General features: G+C 35.2%; 4 protein-coding genes across 11 annotated transcripts; 3 read left to right on the forward strand and 1 right to left on the reverse strand.

The window, feature by feature from the left end:
• Positions 1-515: 515 nt before the first annotated feature.
• Positions 516-11,204, forward strand: LOC8277772 (ubiquitin carboxyl-terminal hydrolase 26). 5 transcript variants are annotated; one of them, XM_015719902.3, is made up of 15 exons: positions 516-898; positions 1,393-1,489; positions 1,580-2,176; positions 2,653-2,908; positions 3,044-3,789; positions 4,082-4,193; positions 5,517-5,695; positions 5,968-6,252; positions 6,349-6,556; positions 7,107-7,178; positions 7,477-7,707; positions 7,818-8,081; positions 9,005-9,146; positions 9,945-10,138; positions 10,965-11,204. In XM_015719902.3, the coding sequence occupies exons 2-14, from the start codon at positions 1,410-1,412 to the stop codon at positions 10,055-10,057; spliced, it is 3,285 nt and encodes a 1,094-aa protein (XP_015575388.2). In that variant the 5' UTR covers positions 516-898; positions 1,393-1,409; the 3' UTR covers positions 10,058-10,138; positions 10,965-11,204. The 5 variants fall into 5 exon arrangements, with proteins under 5 accessions (XP_015575388.2, XP_015575389.2, XP_002520349.3 ...); XM_015719903.3 differs by having other exon boundaries at positions 1,398-1,489; XM_002520303.4 differs by lacking the exon at positions 516-898 and having other exon boundaries at positions 1,398-1,489; positions 4,085-4,193.
• Positions 11,205-11,652: 448 nt separating this feature from the next.
• On the reverse strand, positions 11,653-12,894 carry LOC8277771 (guanine nucleotide-binding protein subunit gamma 2). 2 transcript variants are annotated; one of them, XM_002520302.4, is made up of 5 exons: positions 12,769-12,894; positions 12,265-12,462; positions 12,108-12,160; positions 11,978-12,022; positions 11,653-11,901 (listed from the first exon to the last, which is right to left on the reverse strand). In XM_002520302.4, the coding sequence occupies exons 2-5, from the start codon at positions 12,430-12,432 to the stop codon at positions 11,826-11,828; spliced, it is 342 nt and encodes a 113-aa protein (XP_002520348.1). In that variant the 5' UTR covers positions 12,433-12,462; positions 12,769-12,894; the 3' UTR covers positions 11,653-11,825. The 2 variants fall into 2 exon arrangements, with proteins under 2 accessions (XP_002520348.1, XP_015575392.1); XM_015719906.3 differs by lacking the exon at positions 12,769-12,894 and having other exon boundaries at positions 11,653-11,893; positions 12,265-12,702.
• A 1,051-nt stretch (positions 12,895-13,945) lies between these two features.
• Positions 13,946-16,855, forward strand: LOC8277770 (ribosomal RNA small subunit methyltransferase H). Its single transcript, XM_002520301.3, has 5 exons — positions 13,946-14,400; positions 14,518-14,757; positions 14,844-14,912; positions 15,825-16,017; positions 16,240-16,855. The coding sequence occupies exons 1-5, from the start codon at positions 14,077-14,079 to the stop codon at positions 16,641-16,643; spliced, it is 1,230 nt and encodes a 409-aa protein (XP_002520347.2). The 5' UTR covers positions 13,946-14,076; the 3' UTR covers positions 16,644-16,855.
• An 818-nt stretch (positions 16,856-17,673) lies between these two features.
• On the forward strand, positions 17,674-21,173 carry LOC8277769. Of its 3 annotated transcripts, none has more exons than XM_002520300.4 (7): positions 17,678-18,107; positions 18,193-18,526; positions 18,918-18,963; positions 19,427-19,512; positions 20,006-20,064; positions 20,708-20,794; positions 20,892-21,173. In XM_002520300.4, exons 1-7 carry the CDS (start codon positions 18,040-18,042, stop codon positions 21,016-21,018), a joined length of 807 nt encoding a protein of 268 aa, XP_002520346.2. In that variant the 5' UTR covers positions 17,678-18,039; the 3' UTR covers positions 21,019-21,173. The 3 variants fall into 3 exon arrangements, with proteins under 3 accessions (XP_048227365.1, XP_002520346.2, XP_015575396.1); XM_015719910.3 differs by having other exon boundaries at positions 17,683-18,107; positions 20,708-20,839; positions 20,924-21,173; XM_048371408.1 differs by lacking the exon at positions 20,708-20,794 and having other exon boundaries at positions 17,674-18,107.
• The last annotated feature ends 1,357 nt before the right edge of the window (positions 21,174-22,530 follow it).

Consider the following 22,530-nt stretch of genomic DNA (forward strand, 5'->3'; position numbering starts at 1 on the left):
AAAATGATATTTATAATAAATTTATTGAGATTAATATGTATAAATTTTTTATTGTTAATATAGTTTAATTTTATTTGCAATATAAAAAATATTTTAAACTATGTTTTATTTAATAATATTATTTTAAGAGATAAGTACCTTTAGCATGTTGAAAATATTTTCAGATTAAATTTATAATAAAATAAAAACCATTAATTAATAAATTTTTATCAGTATTAAAATTAATTTGTGTTAGATAAAAATATTATTATAATCTAATAAAAATATTAATTTTATAAAATTAATATTTAATAATAAACTTAACAATTAAATTACAATTTTAAATAATTAATATAATCTTTTATGCATTACCAAAAAAGTGATGGGTAAATAGAATTACCGAAAAGAAAAGCAAAGCCAAAGGCGAGGAGACTCCTGACTCGAGCTGACTACACCTGGACCAATTTTTAACTCTTTCTATTTATCACTGTCTTAAGAAAAAATAAAAAAAAATAAATAAAAGAAACCAAGTACAACAACACAGCGCAACACACGGAAAGTCTCTTTGTTCCCTTTTCTCTCTCTCTCTCTCTCTCTCTCTCCTTTCCCTCCTTGCGGTCTTTTTTTCCCTCTCTTTCTCACTCTCACTCGCCATTTCCCTTCGCGCGATTATTTCCTCTTGTTCCGATTATCAAATCAATGGCTCCTAAATACCCTAACTATCAAATCTAAGCGATCCTCCTTCCACCTTTTTCTATAAATTAAAATCAAATACACTCACAGACACTCTCTCTCCGCAGATTAACAGTGCTATCGTGTATCTCAAGAATAAAATAAATTAAAAAAATATTTATTTATATATATAAGGTCGGTGTGTGTTTCTGTCATAATCTCCGTTCGCTTTCCATCTCAGGTTCAGGTAGACTCTTATGACTTTATCATCATCATTCGATTTTATCGAAATTACCCCAGTGTAATTTTTTTTGCCTTCGTTTCTTGAATTTTTGTTGTTCTTATTGCTGCTAAATGTCCGTATCACTTCTTCTTTTTCATTTTATTGTCTAGGAGAAAACTCTTCGTTTTCTTTAATTCGTAATTGCTTGCTTGATTTCATTTCCTGAGGTTGAGCTAGGTTTCGACGAACTGAAGCTTCAAGAAGATTTTTCTTCTTGTAGAGAATTTGGGAGTGACCTAAATGTGCATGTTTACTTCCCAGTAGAGATTCTAGTATCCTTCATGGTGCATCGCTTTGTTCCGTGTTGTCTCTTGCAACTTCGTGAAATTCATTCACAACTTTCTTGTTTGGAAAGTCTAGAATGCAGGAATTCAATTCAATTCAAATATTTTAATTGAATTCTTTTTTGTGGCTATTGTAAGAACGATGTTGTTCTTATTAATTTTTTTTTTTTGCAGTATAGGTTGGTAATACAATGAGCCGACCAACCACTCGCAGTAAAAATAAAAGAAATAGACAAGGGGATGATGTTAATATAACTTCTGAGATACTGAGGTATATTTTAGATTTAAAGTATTTTCTTTTCTGGTTCATTTTTATGCTCTGTTATGTATTGTTTTCAATTTTGTTTCTTTGTTTCTGTAGAAAAATTCATGCAACAGGTGAAGTAACCAATGAAGATGTAAATCAACTATACATGATCTCGAAGCCAGTTTGTCAAGGCTGCCGTGTGAATACTAAAGATAATCCCAACTGCTTTTGTGGGCTGATTCCACCACCCAATGGGAGTCGAAAATCTGGCTTATGGCAGAAATTGTCAGAAATAGTTCAAGCCATGGGTGAAGACCCATGCAAAAATCTTCGTGCATCTGCTGATTCACCTGCTGGTCTCACAAACCTAGGAGCAACATGCTATGCCAACAGCATACTCCAGTATCTGTATATGAATACTTCTTTCAGAGAAGGCCTTTTTGGTGTTGAACCAGAATTACTGAAACGACAACCTGTTTTGGATGAGCTTGCCAGGCTTTTTGCGAAGCTCCATGCTGGTAAAATGGCTTTTATTGATTCTGCTCCATTTATAAAGACACTGGAGTTAGACAATGGAGTTCAGCAGGATAGCCATGAGTTCTTGACCCTACTTCTTTCCTTGCTTGAGCGTTGTCTAAGCCATTCAGAAGTTTCCAAGGTCAGAACAATTGTTCAAGATCTCTTCCGCGGAAGTGTGTCACATGTAACAACGTAAGACAAATTGCTGGTTTTTTTATTTTTTATTTGTCTTTGCATTCAGTTCTTGTCCTTAAGCATTGTGATAATCATCCTTTTTTAACGAATTTCTTGTGTAAATAAAAACCAAGCATGTTCTCTGCATGCCTTTGTTAATGTCTAAAAATGGTGTTAGCTCTCTCTCTCTTAGTGTTGGGTAAACGGTAACGTACTAGAGTATGAACTAGATAATCATTGTAAGACTGACCATTCCTTACAATGGAACTGAAAATGCTAAAAAAAAGAAAAATTAAAGATCGTATATGATGGCAACATTTCAACTAAAGAAAAAGAGGCACAATAACTTCTTATTGAGCTTGAAAGGCCCTTATTGTATTAGAATAGCCAAAAGAATAAGAAATCTTTTATCACAGAGCTAACTTTAGAATGTGAAAAACAAGAAAAATTAAAGATCGCATATGTTGACCTTTTTCTGTTGGTTCTACATGCAGGTGCTCGAAATGTGGAAGAGATTCTGAAGCATCTTCAAAGATGGAAGACTTTTATGAGCTGGAGTTGAATGTGAAAGGGCTGAAAAGCTTAGATGAGAGTTTGGATGATTACCTTAGTGTGGAAGAGCTGCACGGCGAGAATCAATATTTCTGTGAGCTTTGTAAAATGAGAGTTGATGCCAATCGCAGTATTAAACTACGAACTCTGCCTGATGTCCTTAATTTTCAGCTTAAACGTTGTGTTTTCCTTCCAAAGGTATGTCATAATGTGCTTTAAGATTTCAGTTCTTGCTATTCAAGATGCTCATCAGATGCTTTTCATGCTTCTTTTGTAATATGAGGACTTCGCCACCAACTATAAGCGTTTCCTTTGTATATTGATTTCTGTCAGAAGACCACAACAAGGAAGAAAATCACATCTGCATTTGCTTTCCCTGGAGTATTGGATATGCAGAAGAGACTGTCCGAACCCTCTGAGATGGAATGGATATATGACTTGTCAGCTGTTTTGATTCACAAGGGAACTGCTGTAAACAGTGGTCATTACACTGCTCATATTAAGGATGAGCACACTGGGCAATGGTGGGAGTTTGATGATGAGCATGTCTCAAACTTGGGTCTTCATCCTTTTGGAGAAGGCTCTTCAAGTTCAACATCTAAAGTTGTTCACAGTGAGCCACCGGCTTGCCCGGAAGTGGATACTGTTTCTAATGGAAATCATGTGGATGCTGTTCAGCCTGATTCTTTGAAACCCAGTATTGGCAGCACTGCGGAGACATTTTCATCAAATGATGCATACATGCTGATGTATAATCTTAGGCGTACCAAGAAGGTAGATGATAATAGACCCATGGTTTGTGGTGCCAACGACATTGTATTAGAAGGTTGTGAGAGCTCTTTACATGACGGCTCTCTTCCATCCCACCTCTTTGAAGATGTAAAGGTTTTCAATGAGTCATATCTGGAAGCTTGCCAAAAGTATAAACTGAAGAAGGATAAGGAGGTGAATCATATCACAGAAAGGAGACAAGAGGTGCGAACAGTTCTTTCTGAAGCTCCTGTCCAGTCACTTGAAAAACCATCTTATTGGGTATCCACTGACTGGCTTCGCCAGTGGGCTGACAGCATTACACCACTGTAAGTTCAAGTGTCTAGGATGTATCTGATATGTGTCCTCGTGAAGCTGCTTTTTTTTTTTTTTTGTCCATGTACGTATATTTCTAGGATAAAATAGGTATTAGGAACCAACTAGGCTCCTTATTACTCACATTTGCCACTTTTCTCATGGGAGCCTTGGCCTTAAATAGCTATAGTAATTATGAATTTTTTTTTTTAGTTTATACACATACATCTTTCTTTTGACTGGCTGATTCTGATGTTGCTTTGTGGAAACTAATCCATGATTTTTTTGGTTGTCTATAATGTTTAGCAGTGCATTAGATAACACCCCTATCCAATGCTCACATGAAAAAGTCCCAGTGTCAAAAGTGGGAACCATGAAGCGATTGTCTACTGAATCTTGGGCCAAATTGTTTTCTAAGGTATCTGCATATCTTTCTTTGTCTCGCTTATACTCAGAGAACGGTTTTTTATTTATGCACACTTTATGTACCTTATTGTGCTCCTGTACACTTGAAAGGGAGAAGATGCCTTCAATATGCTAGGTCTCTTTATAAACAACTGTACTAGGCACCAAAAAGGCTCTCGCCTGAGTAAAGCTAGGTGCTCTTTTATAATTTATTTAGAGTGTAAAAATCACAAAATTTAGGCATTTGTACGAGTATATTGATAAATATGATTGTTTCTTATTGATTCCTCTTTTTTGATTCTTTTTGAGTAATGTCAATGCTAAGTGCATGGCTTTATGTTAGTACAGTATAATGCAACAAAATTTCATTAAGACAATTAGCTAAAATTTCATTCAAATCTATTTTATACTCTAGTTTATTGAACATACTCTATAAGTCTTATATGATAATACGTACATCTAGTTAAAAGCTTTTTAACTATTTGTTGCTGTAATGTGTTTCTTGACTTTGGCTTCTGCACAAGAGCTATGTAGGAAGAGAGAACAAACATATTTAGGGAACGAGGAGAAGCTTCACATCTTACAAGTTCTTAGAAGGGTGAAAATGGAACACGGGATAATGGCAGCTACACTATAAAATCACAGCATTTTGTCATCTACTAGGCATAATAGAAATTGGCAATAACAAAATAGATAAATAAAAACCAAGGAGAAAAATAGTAGACGGAAGATAGAGGGGAGAAAAACTCTTAACTGTAAAGAAAAGGACCAATTGATTGTGATGAAAATAGTAAACAATATTTGTGCTTATTAGACAGGAGCCATTTTAATCATTTTCGTAGCAAGGAACTGAGAGGGACAAAAGGAATCTCCAAACCCCTTATATCAGGATTAGAGCACACCTATAATTACTGTTCTCAAATTCAGGACCGCTTTAGTAGTCAATGGGCAGGCACAGTTAGATTCCTTGGGCGACCTCAGGTGCCTTGTTCTTTAGGCAAGGCATGCCTCAATTAAGTTGCTTCATATTGAGGGTCTCAAGTCAGCTTTAAGTTGTCTCTCCTCACTTCCTGAGCACCTAATCTTGTGCCTTGTCTTTGAGAAGAGTCATATTTTATTTTGTTTCCTTTTCTTTATTTTGAAAACACATTAGTGGCTTTTTCTTTCACCATATAACACTTCAAAAGTATTATTTCTTTTGTTTTATGTTATTTTTATTTTTTTAATAAAGAAACATTTTTTATTAAGAGATATGTTTCTGTTTCTATTTTTCTCTCCAAATAGTTGGCCTGTGCAACCATTGCTGATTTTTCTGTTAAATGGTTCTAAAACTCAGTATGGTGGAGGGCCAACCCTGACTAATGATGACTACTGCATGGCTTGCCTAATGGATGGTGCACGATCTGTGGTCTGCGCTGATAGCTACAGGGATCGAAGGACATCAATGAGAGATCTTGCAAATGATGTACTTGCAGGGAAGTGTCTAGAAGGGACATACTATGTGTCCAAGACATGGTATTATTCCTAACCTTATCCTTCTTTCCTTTCTTTTCCAATTGATATGTTGCTGCTTATATCAGTGACTAGTTGTGGCTTACCAGAGGGCATTTTCTGTTTCAGGAATGTACTGATTGTGGAAACATTATATTGCCTTTGATGATCCATTTTTTCTTTCATGCACCATGAAAAAGAATGAAAGCATATCCTGATTTGTGAACCTAAGTAAATTTTGCTTGGTTTGGTTCTGGCAGCATTATCTAGTAAATATGTTTCTTGTATGTTTGTAGGTTGCAGCAGTGGGTGAGAAGAAAAAATGTTGATGCTCCAAGTGAAGCTGATGCAGGGCCAACAGCTTCAATCCGATGTCCTCATGGGAAACTGATGCCTGATCAAGCACCTGGTGCCAAGCGGCTGCCGGTTCCTGAGAATCTTTGGCTCTTCTTTTATGAGGATGCCATTACAGTGAAACCTGATGATTCCTCAGGTTGCACAACTTTTTCTTCAGATTCTGAGCAGTGCTCCCAATGCTGTGCAGAACTTTCTGAAGTTGCATGCTTGGAGGATTCCCTTAGGTGATTTGCATTTTTACTAATAGCACAACGCGAGTTAACCTCTTTGTATATGTATCTTTGTGTGCCTGTATCTGATATTTTGCGTCCATGCTACAGAGCCGTGAAGCTAAAACAGCGCCAAAATCATGAGAAATTGTCTATGGGAAAAAGTATTCCCCTTTCTTTGCATTGCAAGTATTACTTGGTGCCCTCGTCATGGCTGACAAAATGGAGAAACTATGTAACTGCAAGTGGCAAGAATATTTCTTCATCTGTGGAACCTGAAGCTCTGGATATTGTCATTGATTCACTGAAATGTGAAAAGGTAAACTTGCAACTTTGTCTCCTTGTTGTACCTGTGTTTCCAAATCTTTTTGATTGTATAGACAGTAACTTATGAAATCTAAGTTGGGTGTAAATGGAGTTTCTTTCTTTTTGTGTCTGTCTTTTCTTTCCCAGTTTGTGGTGGCCTCCCTGGCTCCTTTGATTTGAAGAGACGTCTGTTTGATCTCTCTCTGTCTCTCTATCTCTTTCTCTTCCCTCTTCTCTTCTTTCCCACCAACACATAAAGACTCCTCTCCTGAGTTGGATATTTTGCTTTGCCTTTTTGACTGCTGTAGTCATTCTTTTTGTTTCATACGAGGTTTGACAGAAATATGAGGTAATGAAACCTTTAGCAAAAATGAACTCTTAATATGGAAATTGGCTCTCGGTCAACTTGGACAAGGCATCGTGGTTGCAAAGTTATTCTTTAGTTGATGTGGAAGTATACTGACTCCTTTTTTCTTATTTAGCCCATATTTTAATCATAAAGGTATGTGATATAATGTTCTTCTTGGTTGTTCTCCCTTCCTCACTCTCTCCTTCTTTTTCAGCATTTTCGACTCCTTGAAAGGCCTCCTGATCTGGTTACTAAACGTGGCATACTTTTCCAGAAAGGTTCAGCGGTAAGTACAACTTATAAATAATAAATCAATATTTAATATGAGTACCCTATGGTAATGATTTGAAATGGTGAGTTTTGATTGTAATCTAGAACTTTCTTTTTCTTTTCCCTCTCTCAAGTTCTCATTTCAAAGGGTACAATTTGTGGTGCCCTTTAGCAAATTGATTTAATTCATCAAGAGAATTTACCAATGTCCTTAGTTCTTTTCTTCTTCAAGACAATAATACTGTAAGTGACCTAGTCAATGTCTTTATGATTCTTGATTCTTTGTGTGTCTGTCCCCCCCCTTTGGATTCTAGACAGATGGGTTGACAATCATTACGGATGAAGACTGGAACAACTTTTGCGAAGAGTGGGGTGGTAACAAGGAGAAAGGAATATCTGCAGTAATTGAGCCTATTAACGTTGTGGAAAATACTTTGTCTGGCTTCTCTGAAGTGACAGCAGCAAGTGAGGAACAGCTGAATCGTCAAGATGAAGTAAATGATGAGACTGAGGGCAGACAGCCTATTATTAGGACTTGCCCCGAGGTAATTGAAACTTAACCTAGTTTATGTTAAGCTTTATCAGCTCTATCTCTGCACCTTGAAGTGACTATTTTATTTAGTTTTCTGATTATGGTATTTTTAAATTCTGTTAGATCTGTGAGGACTGCATAGGTGAAAAAGAAAGTTGTAAGTTGATGCAGAAACTTAACTACTCTAATGAGGACATACATGTTACTCTTGTACGTGGTAAGGAAGCTCCAAGATCAATTCTAGAAGCTTCTAAGGCTACTTCGGAACCTGAACGACGCGCCTCAAAGCGGTCTCGAAGGACCAGCTATGGGAATTCAGTACACTTAAAAGTTTCTGGCTGTACCTCTATATACCAATTAAAGATGATGATATGGGAATCACTTGGGGTAAGTAAATTGATCAAACATATAATTTTGATATTCATTTTATGATCAGTTGGTAATTAATCGTGTGGATGTTACATGCATCATTGTGAATGGGATTTTAATATGACTCATGAGACAAATTAAAGTCACTCCCTGGCTGACTGAGGAGGTGAAGCTTAGAATTAAGCTGGGGGTTCAGGAGGGTGGCCTCCAAAAAATAATGTGTTGTTTGGCTGATAAAGATTTTATTTAGTTCTACATACTGTGGCAGGATGCAGCCAAATATAAATGAACAATAGCAATATTGCTGTAGTTTTATACATGTTATGTTCAATGTTGAAGAAACAACTTTCCAATAGTTCGACTTCAATCTTTGTGCTGCTGAGATATACCTCAAGTAAATTTGTAACAATTCTAGTAGTTTGAGATTGATCAGTAATCAATTTTAATGGGCATGTTTTATCTACAAGACCTCAATGTGGTTCTCTCAAATTTGTACATATGAATGAAGTCCTGGTGCACAAGATGAGGCGTTGTGCATTGCAGGTAGGCAGCCTTATGGACCTTCCCTTGTATCTGCAAGGAAAGATTTTGAAATTTGAATCTACTATTCTAGGTTAACAATATGACTGTAGCCTTCAGGTCTTCCCTTTTGTGCATTTTATGCATTTATGTGTCTGGCCTTCATGCACAAATGGCTACACCCTTTCATCTCACTGTTATAAGGTCATTTTATATGATATGCATGCCAAAATCAAATATATATAATGTTTGAGATTCTCCTTGATGATCTGTAATTGTAATTGGTTTTCATGTCTGCCTTTCCAAATTATGCTTGATTATTTGTTGCATGTCCAGCTAACCTTGGAGCTACTGTTTGTTCATATTATCACATGTAGCATAGGCATCACAGAAATCCTGTAACCTTAAGTGTGTTCGCGCAGGTAGTTAAGGAGAACCAGGTACTTCACAAAGGAGAAATGGTACTTGACAAGGATGATGCTACTCTTGCAGACTTGAATATATTCCCTGGTGACAAACTTTGGGTGCAAGATTCTGAAATCCATGAACATAGAGATATTGCCGGTAAATAGTCATTACATTGCTGTTAGTACTTAGAAAAGGCTTATTTTCTGATGCAGTTCACATCATTCTTCTATATGCAAGCTATTAGAAGTAGATCTTCAGAATGGCCAATGGCTGCACTTTTAGTGTCATCCAAATCTATTATACTTCGACACTAAGTGGGAATGGTTACAATATTTTGGAAAATGGTAGACCATGACTCTGGATACATACCTGAGTGCCATAACTGAGTGCCATAACATAGCTTGTTATGTTTGCTCTCTCTCTCTCTCTCTCTCTCTCTCTGCAGGCGTATGCATGAGTTTGAATGAGACCTGCATTTAAAGCATTCATCAAGATCAAATGGAAAATTTCTAGAATGTTGCTGCTGCTTCACTTCCACATCCTTTATTATATATCAGTGTTGCTGTTGTGTGCTCAATGGTGGGAATTGGTTGTGTAGTTGCTAGCTGGTTCAGTTAGAGTAGAGGAGTTGGGCTGGATGGGTATATTATCTGATACAGATCATGGCATTCCTTAATTTCTCTTAGTCCTAAATGAAGGGAACCTAGCAGGAGCATTTCTTAGGAATTGAGAGTTTTCTCGCAGTAAGATTGATTTAGAGTTCCAGTTATGGTATTGAGCATGAGTGTTGATGGTCACACTGATTCCTTATATTGTAAATGATTCTGTGGTTTCTTTTCCTTTTATATGGGTTGCATCTGCATACTGAGATTTTTTTTTCCTCATCCAGAAATGAAAAATATAGTATACTTGAGAGGTTCTATGCACTGATATTCCCGTATTAATGTACAACAGATGAACTTGCTGACGAAAATATGAATACACAACATGCTGAAGAAGGATTTCGGGGAACACTTTTAACTGCAAATATTTCATCCCAACCTCTTCAAGATGTATGCTCGAAATAGTGATCCTCATGTATCCACAGTTTTGTATATGCTGATTTTGGGAGAGTAAAACAGCCTGAACAATAGACCTGCCTATCAATGGTAAGAACTTGTTTCATATTTGAACATTTGTTTTGTAATTTTAAGGAATGGGTTGATAGTGGTTTGGCTGCCTAATTTTATTTATTTGCCAGTTTGCATCGTCTTTTTGCTATATTCATATTGTTTTGGACAATGTCCAGTAGTGGGCCAATTGCAATACTGAATGTCGGTTGGCATTTTCTTGTGTCAAGAATTATAAAATTGATGCTAATAGAAATTTATCACTGCCTTCTTTTCTTTTGGTCTTTTTTTTTTTTTTTCTTTAATGCACCGAAGATTTTAAATTCAACTAAATAGTTTGACACTAAAATGGTAGATCATGCATGCATTATACTGTTGCTTAGCCTTCCATAGGGCCTCATAGCCGTGTATTTGGTTCGGCTGTGATCCAGGAGAGCACAGTTATTTTGTTACACAGGAAGAGGATAGTTCCCCTGAAGTCTCTGTTGGTTCCTTGGTGTTTCTTGTTTCTATTCTTTTTTATATTGTAGTGGCACTGTAATAAGAGTAAGGAATTGCAAGTACCTTGAACATCCATTCTGTTAGGTTAATCGAAGGGTTTGCTCTTTCATTGTGTTAATGGAGCTTAAGGTTTGAAACACTCTTATTTTGTTTTAATTTTTATTTTATTAAGATTATAAAATGGATGCACTTCTCTGGAAGCTATCAGCCATTCCGATTGCTTATGGTCATGACGGTAGACTATTGATTGTATCCCCATAATTCTTAATTGTATATGCTATTTATAGTCCCTCTCATGATATTCTTCTCTCTAGCCTCATGTTGACATTTGATTGATTGGCCATTTTATTATTTCCTTGTGCAGAACCAGCAGTTGTGGGTTGGTGGTTTTGGCTTCTGCATTTCGAAAGGCCGGTCGATTACTAAATGTAGAGCTCCTAAAGTATTCTGTAATTTTTGTATGTAGAAGATATAGTGCCTCATCTTGTATTTTTGGTCAACACTTGTGGTAGGAAATGAAAATATGTGTTGCAGCAAGTCTCCTGCAGTGCCACAGGTTTGAATGGGGCTCTGAATAATGCTATCCGTTACAATATTGACGATATACTGTTTCCATGCTGTTGGCCTTAGCAACAACCATGTTAAAAAAACGCCGTCATCATGTAGGGTCTCAGAAAGACGATCCGTGGGTGGGCAAAAGCCCATGATATCAGAAAACTACATGATGCCTTTTTGATTGGTAGTATTGAGGACTGCTGCTCGTAGCCTCTCCTGATTCTTGGTGTACTAAATTACACATGTGCCTGTCTTGTTCTCAATATAATTATAATCTTTAGCAAGCAATCGAGTGTTTTGAATACTGGTTTAACCGATGAAGTGACATCGAGAACTAAGAAATTTGGCAGGAGTCATAAGTCCTAACATTCCAGGTCCTTGTCATAACTCATACATCATTATCTTGCAGAAAGGTTTGACTAGAGATTTTCCTGTTGTCAATTAGCAGAAAATTGGAGATTGAAAAGAAAAGAAGACCTGGAAAAAGAGAGGCTAGATACCTTGAATTGGATCTTTATTGTTATTCATTGAAAAATGGGACTTAAAGAAAAAAAAAAAAAAAACCACTACATGACAGAATGATAAAAGAAGTGGCTGTAGTTGATATATCCATTCACGAACCGTAGTTCCATATGAAAACAGGAAAGATGGTTGTTGCATTTGGAGGTTGCTAAATCCAGCGTTTACGAGAGTTGTGTGCTCCTCGGAACCACCTCTCCCAGCTTACGTCTGTGGGTCCTTTACTCCTACAAATTTATCACCATTACCATTACTTGTAACTGTAAGATCCTAATTAATTAGTGAACAAAGAATTATGCTTACAGTGGAAGCAGGGGATCCGGAATGGATTCGACACTTGAAATCAGTCTGCCAGCCCAGGCACAGAAATCAGAATCCGTTTTGTTAAATTAAGTAAACATGAATAATAATGGATGAAAATTGAGCTACTTACTCTTTGCATACAATGGAGGATTCCCCTAACGTCTCAAGTTGGTCCAGCTCCTCCTATATAACAAAACCATTCGAATTCAATGGCTGGAAATTTTTTGAAAAAGTAATAATAAAGAAAGAAAAATGAGGAATAATAACGCCATGAATCATGATTAAACCTGGAGGAGACTGATTTGATTTTGGAGATGAGAAACTGCAGCTGCCATCCGATGTTTTCCAATGAAACCGCCAGGCTCTGTTTTAGGAACGAGACTTGATGCTGCCGGCGATGATGAGTGCTGCTGATGATCAACCATTGCTGTTGCTGAGCTTGAGTCCGATTCCATATTAATAATTATTCAACCAACGCATAAATTCTTTAAAAAAAAAAAAGAAGGATGTGAAGAGGAAGAGAAGAAAAGAGACAGAGAAAAGAGGAAGACGAGAATGAATGAATGATTAAAGAGAGTGGACCAAGACCAACTGTAGACATAGATTAGTGTATAAACAATTGATAAAAAGATGAGACAGTCAAAAGAAATGAAAAGGCAACTGCGTGACGACGCAGACAGCGACAAATGCCACAAAAGCATCATATTTTCAATTCAAAAAGAAACCCATATTTCCTTTCACAATTAACTGCATATACTGAAAAAGGTTGTAATCTAGTGAACCCAACTTACCATCTATTTCATATATGATACAACTATTTAGTATTTATGGCAAATCCAAATAAGCAAAAATTCGGTAAAAATTTAGAGCTCAATCTAACACAACCAAATGTAGGGAGAAAATGATAAAGTTTGAGGGACTTAAATACAGGCTTATCCTATTTAATTCCAAATTAGATGATGCGTGGCTGTGAGATTTGGGATTAATTGGGACCCATTGACACTGTGCCTGGTTGATTAGGCCGTCTCCGCCCATACTTCTTTCTCCATATCTGCCTCTTTATCTTCAAACTCCACCAGAATTTGTTTCTTATTAAAACTAGATTCATTGTTCTGAAATTTAACATTTCTTTTCTAAACATAGAAATTTAAAAGAAAATATAAGCTATGCTTATAACAATATTTAAATAAAATACAAAATCTTAAAGAAACAATTAGCGATTTAATGATAAAGAGCTCTTAGTGTAAATTCTTTTTCCAAGATACAAAAGAGGAAGAAGAAAACACAATTGCAATGCAATTAAAGTTGTTATCTAGAAGGAGAAGGGCAAAGTAGGCCATGTTTTCTTTTTCTTTTTTTCTCTAAACTTTCAACTGCAGCATGTCGAATTGCATTTGGATTTTTCAAAAGTGGAATTAATTGGATTGTGATATTTGTTACACGAAGTCAAATGATTTTATTTCTTTTAGTTGGAAGTCAAATCAACATGAATACCATTTCAGACTTGCTTCTAGAAATTTCACAATCTTTTGTTGAAATATATTCTTTTTTCACAATAATGAATCTTTAGTCTTCAACACAAATTAATTTATTTTAATTCATAAGTTTTGTTTTTTTGAAGAATCTTCTAATTGTATTAAAATAATGGCTTTAAATATTGTTTAGGATTGTGGTTGATAAAAATATTTTTAAAAAATAATTGAATTATTTTCTTGTGTTAAAACTTTTTTTAAGAAAAAATATTTTTCTCAAAACATATTTTGAATAAACTGTAAAACCTTTAAAACTTTAATTTATTTATTTAAATAAATTCTAAATCTATTTCTTCTAACACTTAGCAATAAACTCAAAAATATATTTTGAAGGTCTCTTTTCGTTAAGCGCATCGAGCCAGGAGTGGCTCCGTTATTTATGGGCTTTGATTTGGACAGAATGAGTTGGGCTTCACATAACAACAATGAAGCCCACAAGTTTAGGGTTGTTAAAGTTCTGTTTAAAATTTAATTTGGTGCTTCTGGGAACAAGAAGAAGATTGAATGGATGAAGTAACAAGATAGCAAGCAGCTGGCTAGCTCAACCGGAAAACGACAACGGGCCGCATGGCGAAGCAAATGATGCGGTGTTTGATGTCTCTACCTCCATTATCTAGAGCTTCCCTTACTATCACAGCTCAAAGAAGCATAGCCACTGCTGCTGCTACTAAAAAGAAGATAAAGAAGAGTGAAGAGAAAAAGAGAGCACAATTTTTAGCAGTTAAGAGAGAGAAAGAGAAGCGGAGAACACGTTCTGATAAAGAATTTGAGTATAAGGAAAATGATAATCATGTCCCTGTTCTGCTCGGTGAAGTTATTGATGTTTTCTCTTCTCTTCATCTCCGTTCTTTCGTCGATTGTACTCTTGGCGCCGCCGGCCATTCCTCTGCCGTTTGTTCTTTTGCTTTGCTTTTTTTTTTTTTTCTTTTTTCTTTAAGTTATTATTATTATTATTCTCTATTTTAATTATTTAGTGCTATTAATAATTTTGGAAGTCTCTAATAACAGATAATAAAGGGTCACCCTGAATTGGAAAACTATGTTGGAATGGATGTTGACCCAGTTGCACATGCAAAGGCTCGAGCTTGTATTGATGATCTAATGCATTCTCATTCTTGTCACCTGAAAGTACACACCTTCCTCAGCAATTTTAAGCATGTGAAACCTCTTCTTGCTGAGGTTGATCCAAATTTTTTTAATTCTGGAGTGGATGCTATTTTGATGGACCTTGGCATGTCATCTATGCAGGTTCTTTTTCTTTTTTTCCAGATACTCATACGCAATAATAATGTTTTGCTCTTTATTTTTAACTCCTTACTGTTTCTGTTGTGTAGGTGAATAATCCTGAAAGAGGGTTTAGTGTTCTTGCTAACGGACCTCTTGACATGCGGATGGATCCTCAGGTTTTAGCTTTCTTTAAACTCATTTGATTTTTAAGAGGTGTGTGTCTAACGTAATCTATGTTAGTTGTTTTCTTTATGCCCAAACTACTCTAGAATGAAGATTTCATCGTTCTGGTGTGCAATGGTTCTTGTTGCTGGTATCATTTGTAACGACTTTTTCTGGGGTGTAAAGATTTCATTTTTTTGGGGGGACATAGAAGGGTGCTGGCTGGTCATAATGTCCCGTTGTCCGTGGACTTTACTCATATGAGACTTGTAAAGATTTTTCAGCTTTTTTGGGGATAAGAGTGGCGCTTCTTTCTGACGATGTCTCCTTGTTCATGGACTCTGTTTGAATGATTGGTAATGTGCATCATTTTTTCCTAAAGTTCAGAGCAAGTATAAAATTCATCTATCATTGTCTCCTAATAAATGGGGGCAAGTCTAACACGAGATGAATTTACAAACAGCAGCAATGGGAAAACAGCGAAAAAAAGAAAACAAAAACGGAAATTGCAAGAGAGGGTGCCCTAATATGTAGATAATCTGAATTAGGTCTCATAGGCCTCCTTAACTGATGGGCAATCTTGTACAATGTATTCCTAAATATGTGGATTAATCTGAATTAGGTTTCGTTGACCTCCTTAACTGGCAATCTTTATACGATGTATTCCTAAATTCAACTAGTGATAAGATCTCATTGCATAAACCCCATTGTCATTTTAGCCTTGTGTTTGTCTTTCCTCCATTTGATTGGGAAATAAATAAAGATGTCAAATTAGTTATTAATCTGCTGGAACTTCTGTGACCTACTAATTTTCAAGCTCCTATACACTTGCTCATCTACCTATAATTTTGGCTGATTCTGATTTTTTTTTTTGTTTCAATTAATAATTTCTATTAATTTAACTGACTTGAACAGGCATATGACAGGCAAGTTTGAAAGCAGAAGACATATTAAATTCCTGGCCTGATACTGAAGTGGGCAGAGTTCTACGGGAGTATGGGGAAGAAAGCAACTGGCATTTGCTTCAGAATAAGATTGTTCAGGCTCGTCTGCGTGGTGGTTTGCATACTACTGGTGATCTGGTAGATCTTATTCGCAATATGACTCATGGAACAAGAGGTACATCCTAAGACAATTTTGTGGTTATGATTTTTTTTTTTTCTTGTATCTTTTCAAACTAAGCAACCTTTTGTGCCAGCATAGCTAAACAAGAAGTTTTCAGCCGCCCCAATCTGAAATATTCCTGTATGAAATAATTGAATAGAATCTTTTAATTATGGAAATTGGATTGCAGGGTTGTGAAATATTGATTGATGCATTGCATTTATTAAACTGCTACAGGAGGGAGGCAAGGTTGGATAAAGACAGCAACCCGGGTGTTTCAAGCTTTGAGGATAGCTGTTAACGATGAACTCGGCACACTGGAGAAGACCCTTAATGCTTGTTTTGAGTGCCTTGCACCAGGGGGAAGGCTTGCTGTCATCTCATTTCACAGTTTGGAAGATAGAATTGTCAAACAAACATTTCTAAAAGTTATTGAAACTGGTAGAGGAGATGGTGATGCGGATGAAGAAGAGAGATTTGGAAGAGATTCAAGAAATTCAGAAGAAATGTGGATTAAATCAGTTGTACAGGGTCGAAATGGAAGAATCCTTACCAAGAGACCCGTAACACCATCAGAAGAGGAAGAAAGACTGAATCGCCGGAGTAGGAGTGCCAAACTCCGGGTTGTGGAGAAAGTTTAGCAACAGATGGAATTATAGCATGGAAAAAGCAATGGCATTATGCATTATCTGTGCCTCTACATTTATTCTTAACAGGAGGATGATGCCCACAGGGACGCCTTGTTTTGCATTTCAGCTATAGTAGTCCATTAGTGAAAGCACGATGTAACAAAACGAGTCGGGTTTTTCTGCCCCTGGAAAAGAAACAAGGCATCAGTCCCATGTCGTGAGCACGCGAGCATGTCATTTATATATATATATATATATATATATATATATATATATATATATATATATATATATATATATATATTATATTGAAATATGTGTTATAAATTTTAGAATATCTATAGAAAATTCAATTAGTCTGGTTTAGTTAAATTAATTAAATGTATTTTTAATCGGAGTGAATTATTAAAAGTGATAGTTATAATGGAATGAAAGAAAGAAACAGGGCAGATGAAAGTTTAGTTAATTGCTATTGCATTGGAATTGACATGAAGTGATGATTTTGCCTGAAAATCTGTGGCTACTCTCGTTATGGCATGTAGCATATGTAGATGGTTAATAATATTAAATAAAAACATTTATCAATTTTTCATTGTGAAAGGATAATATACTCAAATTGATTTAATGGGTAACACGTCTAACAAATACCTATCCAGTGTTTTTATGAGTATAGTAGGTAGCAGTAGCACCTATCCAGTATTTTAAAACAGCAAGAGTCTGATCAAAATCTGTAGGAATGGGAGTGGCGTCTTAAGCCAAAAGACTTGAATAGTTAAATTAAACAACGTTAATTGTCTCCAGTCTTTGGCTTTCGTACACTTTAGATACACTAAGTATTACTAAATACACATTTTTAAGTTCTTAGTTGATAGTTGATAGAACTACTCAATACACAACTATGCCTTTTTAAAAATAATAATTTATTGCCAGTTTTGCTGTTAAATTAGCATTTTTTTTTAAATTCTTTTTGACAAAAGGGTTCCTATAGTTGTACTGTAGAATTTATTTGACATAATTTATGCTATTTAAGACTTTTCTCCTCCTTTCATTGGGCCTATGCTGTTTGCTGATGATTAATAATATTCCTGAGTTTTGGTTATAAAAAAAACCCTTTTTTTCTTTTAAATAATTTTCTTAAGGAAGAATTTTTTGAGCTCCATGATTGCTATCTCCCTCTATCTGTTTCGATATCCAATCAAAACTGAACCTACCTGAAAACCAACTAAAACTAACAGCTTTAAATTTTTTTTCCTTATTCCAAGCAAAGCTTGAGAATTTCCTTTGCCTGCTACGTTATCCACATGTGTGATGGAATTTGATTTGCACACCTATCAACAACCCTTTTTTCGGTTTGGTTGGTATATACCCATGATAGTTTTAAACCGGTAGAGAAGATAAGTGAAGTGAGATGAAGATAATGGCAACAAGTAACAACAAATGGAGATTAACAAAATTCCCATTCCTCACCACTACCAGGTTTGTTCTCTCTCTCTCTCTCTACTGATATTGAATGTTTAGTTTTGTTTCAGATTCTTTGTTTTATAACTTGAATTTTCCATAGGAAGAGAGTCGAAACTGTAATGCTATGCAATTGCAAAGCCAACATGTTAATGCTTAACTCAAAGAAAGCAAATTTATGTGCTGCGAAAAAGGAAAGAATTCAACTGCCAATAAGTGATGATGGATATCGTATAAGTGAATTTCTAAGTCATCCTTTTGGAATTCAAGCTATGTTAAACACAAAGACACTGGAAAATTTTGAACCCATTGATGCCAACACATATAGGTGCTTTCTTCCAAAGGTTCAACTGCTAAATTTTGAAGCAGCTCCTGTTCTGGACTTAAGAGTCACCCCTACAGAAGAAGATTGTACTGTTGAGATGCTTTCTTGCAAGGTGAGCTTATCCCATTCTTCTTGAGTCTGTGTAACTTAAAGGTATAAAATTGGGGATTCGAATTGTTACTCTTAATTCTTTGGTTAAATTATATACAAGATTTATGCAGCTTGTAGAATGATCTTGAAAGTAAACTTAATTAAGGGAAAAGGTAGGAGTTTCACAGTTTAAGATGTTAGAAGCCTTCTTTGTTTATGAAGGAGAATCTGTTGTCCTATTTCTTTTTCCCTGTGAATATGCTAAACTCAAGTTTCGTTTAATAGCAGTTGTTCTAATGTCTTTCTCAATGGATGAAAAAGCATGAATATAGTTGTTTGTGCATATCTTATATTGCCTCAAGTTAATCATCTTAAACATGTTTAATTTCCTACAATGTCGGTTACATATGCAGTTTCAAGGTTCAGAGATCATGGAACGCCAAAATGAGTATTTTTCAGGTACTTAAGATGAATTTTTGCAACTTCTACACGATATGGATAGCTGTTAGAATAGCGTGCTGAATATAATATATATATATATATATATATTTTTTTATTTTACTTCGTGCAGTAGGTAGCTATTCTGGTGACATTGAGCTTTAGGAATTAGACCCCTGTAGATTTATCATGCAATGTTGCGTCATAGAGACCAAAAATATTACATGACTAAAAATTCTTTACCATAAAATCCATTTGATGATATCTTAAAGGATCTATTTAAATATTAAAAAAAATAAAAATGAAAATTGCAACTAGCATTTCACTGAAAGTATTAGGTCCAAATCAAGAGACTTTCCTTTTCTCAGATTAAATTGCAGATTCAACAAGAGTTCATTAAGATCCCAGAATGTCCTTAAAGTTATGCATCAAAATGTCATATTGATGCACTGAATTTTTTTAAGATTTTGTTTTTAACTTGCAGCTTTCATGATGAATCGCTTGACGTGGAGCACAAATGAATCTAAACCATTTTTGGAGGCTGATATGAAGTTGAATGTCACACTTGAGGTTGTTACTGTTCTACTTAAAGATCGTGATAGTTGCTAAGAAGCTTTATGGTTTGTTTTTAATATTACGGGGATGCTCTTTGTTGTGAGTTGCATGCTTCTCAACTTGGCTCCTAACTGTTAATATCAGACCACTGGCTGTCGTCCATTCTGTCATGAAAGATGAATACTATTAAAGACTCACTAATTCCTATATTTTCCTTTTTGTTCCAGCGTTAATGACAATGCCAGTCCTCTTAAATGTCTGTTTATTGTAGTTAAGTCTATTGGACTTGCAAATAGAACTAGCTTGTCCAAGTTTTTTGAGCTTATATCTTTCTCATCAGTGCTAACCTAATAATTATATCAGTTTGTTCATGGCATTTTCCTTTTATGCTTCAGCAATATTAATTTTGTTGTAAATTGCATTTTCTTTCAACTGTCGTGTCTTTGCTTGACCTGGTTATTGAGCAAAATATCATATTTATGGAACATCTCTTGTTAATTATATGCAGATTTACACAGCACCCTTTACTTTGCTGCCAGCGTCTGCTGTAGAGGGTCCTGGAAATTTGTGAGTTATCTAATTGCTATTTACAGTTGTCTTAGCTAGTATTTGTTGAAATATATTTTATATGTTGATCTGCATTTATCATGCTCCAATTCAGACCTTTAATTAAATCCTCAAATTTTAGAGTAAAAATAAATCTCCTGCAACCAAAGGGAATCAGGATGTTGATGTAATACCTCCATTTTACCCGTTCTAAGTGTGTCAAGCTTTATAGTATCATATTAATAAGTTGATTTGACCATTATTTGCTCACTGCCCCTAAAATTAAGTAGAACAGACACCAAAATAGATGGTAGCAATTCTTCTCCATAGGAGAGGTCACTGCTCTTCTTCTTCCTAGTTTGGAAGTTTTGATATTCATTTCATCTGGATTTTCCTTAAAAATTGAACTTGTAATGTACAAGCACTAGTTCATGTGGTTTATTCTGAATGTCATCCGGGGCTTCTACCGATTATCTTCAAATGCCCTCAGTTTGGTATATCATTTGCTGATATTTAACAGTATTAATTGTTCAATAAATCCTTGTTCCATTTAATCTATGTGCGAATCACATTGTGGATTCTTGGAACTTCTGTTATTTTTAGGCTAAAGCATTATGTTGATTGCCATTCTAAGTTCTAACTAGGGAAGTCTTATAAAACACAGAATGATGCAAGCTCTAGTGGATAGGCTGATAAAATTGCTTCTGAAGCAACTAATGCAAGACTACTACGAATGGGAAAATCAGCAAATGTAAAAATGTTCTGTGAATTTTCTTCATGATGGTTGCATATTGAGGTAACTGGTTTGAACTCATCACTGTTTCTCATTTTTATCCTTTTCTCTCCAGTGTAGATGATGAATTTCTCGATTCTCTGTTAGGATTGAAGCCTTCAGTTTTTCTGGTTGAAAGGGAAAATCTTCCTCCCAAACTCTTTAACGGCTTTTTATATAGCTACTATAGAAAATTAACCTAAGGCCTCAGTTCATGATTATTTATCAGTAGCCTCAGCAATGCCCTACTTGTGGGTCTTGTTTTTACATGTAGAGACATTGCTGTAATCCCCTTATTATGTATCTTAATGAAACCTACAGCTGAAACTAAAATCAGCAACAGTGTGATTGATGCTTCCGCGATGAGCTCAAGTTTCTTGATAGCTTTTCTACTACCAAGGGACAGTAATTTCTTCTCCAATAATTTTAAGAGCATTGTCAGCATGCTAGATGGGAACAGAGAGGAACTTTCATTAATTAATTGTAAGAAAATCCGAGATCTTGGTAGGACTTTCTGTCTCAGATGAAGAACAATCTAAAGAAGTCGCCTTTAATTGATAAACCAAAAGGAGAACTTCTCAGTATATTGGAAAGCTACAACCTACAAAATCTGAAATCCCTTATGATAATCATCAGAACTGCAAGAAATCCCCAGCTTCAGTTGCAACGTACAGATTATATTGTTGCGAGGGTGAGCTAGCTAGTAATTTGCTTCTTCTTCTGAGCATTATTAAGTAATTAAGCAGAGCCAACAAGGGTATCTTACTTTTCAGAAACCTGGAAATCTGTGCTTTCCGACTATGGACAGTCATGAAGAAGAGGTAGGAAAATGAACATATGACTGGGGGCATGTCATCAATTCCACTACACCAATCAAATCAATATGAACGTTAAGAGTAGTAGCTCCATGTCACCTCTTTATGTGAAAATTTAACAATTCGAACTTGGAATACCTTGTTCACTTTATTTTTCCTAAGAAAAGTTGACCCCCAAAAGAAAATAAATCTAACATTCACTTTTTTACTTTCTTGATGATGTTTATGCAAAATAAGATGGTGAACATATTTGATAAGCAATGCTACTAATTAGCAAGCATTGAACATTTACATTGAAGACAACAATATAATTTTTATTTTTCTTTTTTAATTAGAAATGAATGAAAAGATATTCGAATTTATGATCTATTCAAATTGAGATATACATCTATTGTAAAACTAAGTTTGTGAGTGGGATAATATATTATTAATATAAGCAAAAATGATGGAATTTTTAAAGCATATGCAATGTCTATATATAAAGTCTTGATCAAGTTTATTAATTCTTTTTTCTATTTTCTGATAAAGAACAAATTTAAATATTTTTGATATTTATAAACTTAATCCAGTAATAAGTGTTTAGTTCAATTTGAACAAAATCTTAAATTTGAATTATCTTTTATTGTGTGTATTTAAAAAATAAAACTTAAAACCAAATAAAAAATAACTTTTGGCAATCAATTTACAATTGAATAATTTTTATTTTTAATCAGAAATATGTGTAGCATAGAGTAATTGTTAGTATATTAGAAAAATAAGACACTCGAGTCTACATTTCTTTCCCAATTCTTACTTCAGAAGAAAATAACTGTACAGGGAGGTGGAGGAAATCCCAAACCTGACACCTCTGCCTTCAAGGTACCGGTCCTCACCAAACTGTTCTTTCATTGAAAATTGTTC

The sequence above is a fragment of the Ricinus communis genome, chromosome 2 (assembly GCF_019578655.1).
Source record: "Ricinus communis isolate WT05 ecotype wild-type chromosome 2, ASM1957865v1, whole genome shotgun sequence".
Lineage (NCBI taxonomy): Eukaryota > Viridiplantae > Streptophyta > Magnoliopsida > Malpighiales > Euphorbiaceae > Ricinus > Ricinus communis.